At 29.0% G+C, this 6,779-nt stretch overlaps 1 protein-coding gene across 1 annotated transcript; it reads left to right on the forward strand.

Moving 5' to 3' along the window:
- The first annotated feature begins 1,013 nt into the window (after positions 1-1,013).
- LOC107843730 (GDSL esterase/lipase CPRD49-like) lies at positions 1,014-4,223 on the forward strand. The gene is made up of 5 exons (XM_016688105.2): positions 1,014-1,272; positions 2,275-2,508; positions 2,772-2,848; positions 2,987-3,115; positions 3,665-4,223. Exons 1-5 carry the CDS (start codon positions 1,147-1,149, stop codon positions 3,885-3,887), a joined length of 789 nt encoding a protein of 262 aa, XP_016543591.2. The 5' UTR covers positions 1,014-1,146; the 3' UTR covers positions 3,888-4,223.
- The last annotated feature ends 2,556 nt before the right edge of the window (positions 4,224-6,779 follow it).

Genomic DNA, 6,779 nt, shown 5'->3' on the forward strand with positions numbered 1-6,779 from the left:
TAATACCTATCTTTATTGTTCCAATGATGATAAAATAAAAGGCAAATCAAGAATTAACATTTGAAGAATAATTGCAATACATTTTATAAATCTCATTTAAAGTGCGACAAACATGGCTTTGGTACCGAATTATTAGACAAATATCAAAAAGTATTTTCAAGTCCACTATATTGTTCTTGATGTCAAGGATAATGTTGTAGTTCTACTTATCGATTTAACAAAATTTGTTAGCTTTAGTCTAGAACTTATTTATATTTAAATATTTATTTAATGTGTAAAGATAATCTTTCCTAAAGTAATTAAGCCTTTTATTTTCAAATTCAAAAAGATATAAATTTTAAATTTGAGCTTTGATTCTATCTGATGTGTGATGGATAAAGTAAGAAATCTAAGATAATCAGAATATAGCTACCTCTTAGATGTATATCAATGGTTGGAATCTAAAAGATAGAATTCTTTAGAATATATAAAAGAGAATAAAAGGTGAACGGATAAAGAATAAAGGTAAACAAATAAAGAATAAAGGTGAACGAGTACTCCATTTATGCCATTTTGTTGGTTTAATCGTTATTCCTGAAATTAGACCAAATAAATTGAAATAAATAGAAGGGATCCTTGGAGTAACTGGTAAAGTGGCTGTTATATGACCAGGAGGTCATGGGTTCAAGCCTTGAAAATAACCTCTGACAAAAATATTAAATAAAATTGCATACAAAATAGACCAAAAATTTTAGTGCACTGAATTACTTTTTTAAATTTTAAATTGAAACAAAGGGAGAATCAAATTAAGGTCCATGGCACATAGGGGCATATGCGGTGGGGGTTCACATGTGCACCCACCCTCTCCTTCCTATTTGTATAGCATTACAATTTTTTCAATTATATTTATTTTAAAACAAAAAAAATTAAATAAACAAGTTTCAATTTACAAGCTGTTGGACTTTCACCTTTTAAATTTCTATTCCCAACTGTTGTCATCCTTTATATTGAATATATAAAGTAGATGGGAGAATACTATACTGATATGTATATGCACGTGGAGAAATGAATTTTACCTTTTGTAAGAATCCACCATTATAAATAGCTAGTATATGGAACTCTTTCCAACATCAAAAAGAAAAATCTTTTATTTGTTAAGGAAAAAAGATGGAAGAAGAAAGAATGGTTGGACCAAGTCGTCCATTGATCGTCCTATTTGGTTCTTCAATAGTGCAACTAAGCTACTTCTTTAATGGTTGGGGTGCAACCCTCACAACCTGTTACGCTCGTAAGGTAATCTCTTCCACCCTTGTTTTTTTGCGTGAATCGAGTTTGCAGTGGCAAATTTAAAATTTAGACTTTAGATATATCTTTTTGTGTTTCTAATTTATATATTTACATTTTACTTGTAATAACATGTTTTTTATGGTCACATAGACATAGTAATATTTTTAAAATTATAAGTTTCAAAGAGTTTCTTTCTTCGTAAACTTCACGCCTATTACAACTCCGACAAATAAAGTGAAACCGAGGGACTAAGAAGAGAGAATGACATAGGCATATTAACAAATTAGAATTTGAATTTTATGGGTTTAAGTTTGAAATTTTATTACAATCCGTGAAACTTACTACATTGAAAAATCTATTAGTTATATATTTACAAAAATTAACACACACACATTGTTAGAGCTAAAATTACCGAAATCAAATGAACCAATAACATTAAGATTATTTCCATCCCTACAGATACAAATTGGACTATGATCTAGTTGTATTTAAAATTTTGCATTGCGTTGAAGTAATATTAACTACAAAAAGTAATTTGATTAAATTATTCAAATTTTTATTTCAATTTGTTCTTCTCTCTTTTCATTGCATGAATCTTTCTACACATTTATTAAGAACGATCAATAAAGATAGAAGCTAATAATCAATTATATTTTAATTTATTAAATAATAATTAATTTTGATCAATAAATTGTAATAAGCACGAAAATCAAAGATCGAAAGGAGTAATTACTAAAGAGTCTCTCTAATTATATCTGTCATAAGACTGACAAATCTATTGCGGAATTGGACAAATCTTTGCCATAATCTAGAATCTCAAATAATTAAGAAGTTGTAATTAATATTGTGGGACTTTTAGATCACGGATTGGAACTATGGGAGCATTCACTAATGCCCAAATTAGAGTAAATTATTTTTCTTTTGAGGTGTCATCCTTTTCCAAATCCAACTAATGCGAGATAATTGTGCCCTTTTAATACAAATTAATCTAGTTATTAATTGAAACAGGCAGACATATTCTTACGTGGATATATTGGTTGGAACTCAAGGATGGCTCTTGAAATTTACAAGAAAATTTTTCCAAAGGAACATTGTCGGGACAAACATAAGGAAATTCAACCTTCTCTTGTCATACTTTATTTTGGTGGAAACGATTCACAAGATCCCGATTTTCCTAATAGTAGTCATGTTCCTCTTCATGAATATGTTGAAAACATGAGGAAGCTTGCACATCATATCAAGGTATGTATGAAACCTTTAAAGTTAAAATTTGACAAATAAATACTTATTCGCATTAAATAGGTACAACTTTACATCAAATCATATTGATTTACTATAATTAAGTACTTCAATGCTTATTAATTTACAATAATTTATCATTTTATGTGAAAACACATATTACACATATTTATTTTTGATATAAATATCGAATGCAAATAAGTTAAAGTTTTTATCTATATGGAACAGTTATAAACTTATCATTATTTGAAACCTTTTACTTGCAGGGCCTTTCAGAGAAGACTCGTCTAATTATGCTAAGTGCTCCTGCAGTTAATGAGGAACAAATTCTTAAAACCTATGGGTGATTAACCTCAACAATTACTAACTCCTTTCATGTTTACTTGTTCATTTAAAATAAAAATACATACCTATTTTTTCTTATCCAATTTTAAAAATAAAGAGATAACTGATATTTCATACCTATTTCTGTTCTGATCAGGGATAACCGAGGTAGATCAAATGAGGTCGGTCGAAAATACGCAGAAGCAGGTGTTAAATTAGGCCAAGAATTAGGCGTTCCAGTTATCAATTTCTTCGAAGCTCTTTACGGAAAACCTGGTGTCTTTTGGTAATCAAATTTCTTACTAGTACTCTTTAATTTTGGTTTTATTATAATGTTGTAGTTGTAGTATTAACAATAATATTATCATAATTCTTTTTGAACAAAAGGAAACTAAGTAGTATATATGTGCACCGACAGTGTCATTTTTTCTTACATAATTAGTGAATTTTGGTCTTTTTACTCAAGTTTTGAGAAGTTAAAAGTGCATAAAATGTGTCTACAAAATCCTTCTGAGTAGTATAAGAAACTGTATATTAGAAGTTAGTTAAGAAAAAAGAGTATTTAGAAACTTTTGGAACCTTGACCAAACACAAATTAACAAACGTATTTTGCAAATTGTTACTCTTAAAAAATATTTGTTAGAAAAATACTTTAACAAAAAGCATTTTTAAAAATAAATAGATGTTATTTTCCCTTTTTATGGAATACTAATTTATAATACGTACTTACTAAGAGATATATACGTAATTACCTTAAAATTGAAATAATTGTGCGTTTAAGTATTCTTGAAAGAATTTACTATTAAATGGTGGATTTTGAATTTTATTTGTGCAGGGATGGAATGCATTTAACGGCAGAAGGAAGTAAGATTTTGTTTGATAAAATCAAAGATGTAATAAAAAAGGCTGATTGGGAGCCAACCCTAGATTGGGACAAAATGCCAACTGAGTATGTTGATATTGGTACTGATATGCACCTTGAGATGATGATCAAGGAAACTGAAGATGAAACTATTGGGATTACTGATAGTGATTCCCAAGAACTTAAACCCCAATAGATTATCTTAGATGCATAATAAAACAAGAATATATAAAAATAATAAGACCAAGTACTATTAGTAGTCATCAATCCTCAGTTTCCTCTTCGGTGTGTCCTAATAAAAATATGCAAGAATAATAAGACTATGCACTAGTAGTCAATTTCTGATTTTTCTGTTTGGTGTGTCCTAATAAACTCTTTTGCAAAAGAGTACTGTAAATATTCCTAGGAAGGTTTTGCCTTTTTCTAGGAATTAGGGTTTGCTATGTTGTAGAAGGTTTTTGAGTATGATATGTAATAATGTATTATGCATTGGGAAAGTTATAAATGTTTGAATGGAATAATGATTATGATATTCGTCAATTGTTTGCTGAAACTAGAATTAAATCACTGTAAAAAATTTGACCTAACGCCATACTAATTTTAGAGATCGCTTGAAAAGTATAGTCAAAAGTATATTTAGAGAAGCTATATTCCACCATTGAGCATATATCCGCCAAGTAAAATCTCGAATGTAAAAACCAACGCAATGTGGGACCCAAACATAGAGTGGAATGAAATGCATGATGAGTTTGTTGATATTGGTGTTGGTCATCTGCACCTTGAGATGCTGAAGGAGAGTGCAAATAAAACTATTGGGAGTACCTGTTCCCATGAAGGGAGGTTTGGTGTGATCAGTAAAGTTGTTATATGTAATCTGAAGGTCACAAATTTGAGCTGCAATTATAATCTCTTACAGAAATATAGAGTAAAGCTAGGTACAATAGATCCTTGTGATTCAATTTTTTCTTTTCTAGTAGACCCGTGTGGTTCAATTATCACATGATCCCTTTTTCTCTTTCGAAAAGAATGTATTATATTTACAAAAATATACCAATGTCATGTTTGTCACACTTCAAATGAAAAATATTGAATATATTGCGTTTGTTCTCCAAATGTTAATTTCTTAGTTTGCCTTTCAGTTTATCTATCATATTATGGAACCGAAGTTATAGATAAGGTAAAAAAGTGAATAGGGGGTTTATACTCTAGGCAGGTCCAGGCATTTTGTAGGATTTACACCAAAAAAACACATGCAAAATGAGAGCAAAATGAGAGTGGAATAATTTCTCTCAACATATTTATAAATCTTGACAAATTTACTAAATCATTAACATTAGTGCCATTCAATGATTACAAAAATTGTATTAATTAAATTTATATTGTTATTCCATATTTGAGGATAAAATAATTTCAGACATAATACAAATATGATATATTTTCTTGTTTAGTAAAAATAAAAGTCATAAGTATTTGGTTCATAAGAGCCAAAAATTAGGATTTGCTAACTGTAAGACCAGAAATATTAGTACCCTCTATATGTTTAAAAAAATAATAACACACCTTCCTAATTGGAATAGTGTTGCCAAACCTAAAACCATGAGGACTAGAAGGAGTTTAAATGAAGGCAAATAATGCCTCGTTAGTTTCTGTCTTGTCTTGGAGACTTGTCAAAAATTAGGATTTTAGCCTCAAAATACTAACCAAAAAGTTGAATACTAACAAAAAACATCCTATACTTAGAGAAGTATAAATTTGTCTGATGTGCTGGGGTTTGACTGAGTTCAAAATATTTTAATAAAATTTCTTATGACATATCAACCCTAATTTTATGAAATTAAAATAAATTAAGTCAAAATACGCTGAACTAATAATTAAAGTGGATCAATAACCCACATAAATTTAAACGTGTTGGACATATTATATTGATCTAATTTTTCCACCTTGAGAAGAATATTCAAGAAGGATGAAAATTTTGCACCCAAGGAATCAATTGGCGATGGAAAGGGATAATAATGTGGAGTTTTTTTTATGAATTTGGGATCAAAATAGTGTTAAATAAGGGACAATTCCAATAAATGAATTTGTCATATTTTTTATGACTAAAATGGTGAAACCGCATGGTTTATGGGGCACCTTCAGTGTGTAAGTTTCACGTTAAAAAACTGACGAACCGATAAATGTATTTACACTAAAGGTGCTCTACTCTCACGAGTCTTCAGTGAATGTTTAACATTTTAAAGAAAGGATCATTAGTAGTCATGAGCCTTGTGTGAATTTTACATTTTGAAGAAAGACTCATTTTTTCAATGCACCTTCAATATAAATTTTATCATCCCAAAATCTGAAAAGACCGTCATTTTCTGAATTGATGGGACAATAGAGGACCATTTTCTCACACACTATAGACTCATCTTAGCAATGCATCTTCAATCAAATTACAAAAACACCCTTAAGAGTTATTTTCAAAAATGATTCTTTATCTTCACTTCATCTCAACTTTACTAAAATAAAATCTTAACTTTACCTGAGGTCCCCCATCTTCACCATTGTAGTTTTCTCCAAGATAAGACCCTGCAAACTTTATTTAACACATTAAAAAATTAAACTTCACAATATTATTTGAAAGATGAAAATTTAGAACATTAATCATCATCCAAATTAAAAAAGGTAACTCTATGCTTACATTATTTGTGGTTACTCTTAAAATTTCTTTAGTAATCTTTTATCACATTTACTTTTTCGTTATAGTATTTTTGTGCTACTATTATTGTTTTTTTTTTCTTATAGAATATGAATATAACAAATAGTATTCTATAGAATATTTTTGTAATATTGATTTATTTAAAGTTCTCTTAGCAATCAGTTAACTTCATTTTTTTTCCATTCTAGCCTTTGTGCTTTTTAATAAGATAGTCTTGGTGAATGTCACTATTTAGCTTGTCATACTGAATAATTTTTAAATTAAACAAATACATAATTTATATTTTAGGTCTTATGACACCACCTACTGTGCATCCAAATTCATTTATTTCGAGTGTCCTTGCAGGACAGATTAGTCATTGTTGTGAAGATATTTGAAATAATGGAA

Source organism: Capsicum annuum, chromosome 10, assembly GCF_002878395.1.
Source record: "Capsicum annuum cultivar UCD-10X-F1 chromosome 10, UCD10Xv1.1, whole genome shotgun sequence".
Classification (NCBI taxonomy): Eukaryota; Viridiplantae; Streptophyta; class Magnoliopsida; order Solanales; family Solanaceae; genus Capsicum; species Capsicum annuum.

What these genes read in the sequence shown, in the direction of transcription:
- LOC107843730 (XM_016688105.2), top strand. Translation starts at nt 1,147, where the DNA reads ATGGAAGAAGAAAGAATGGTTGGACCAAGTCGTCCATTGATCGTCCTA. An exon ending in AGCTTGCACATCATATCAAG is followed by an intron (nt 2,509 to 2,771) that starts GTATGTATGAAA and finishes TTTTACTTGCAG; the next exon opens with GGCCTTTCAGAGAAGACTCG. An exon ending in CAAATTCTTAAAACCTATGG is followed by an intron (nt 2,849 to 2,986) that starts GTGATTAACCTC and finishes TGTTCTGATCAG; the next exon opens with GGATAACCGAGGTAGATCAA.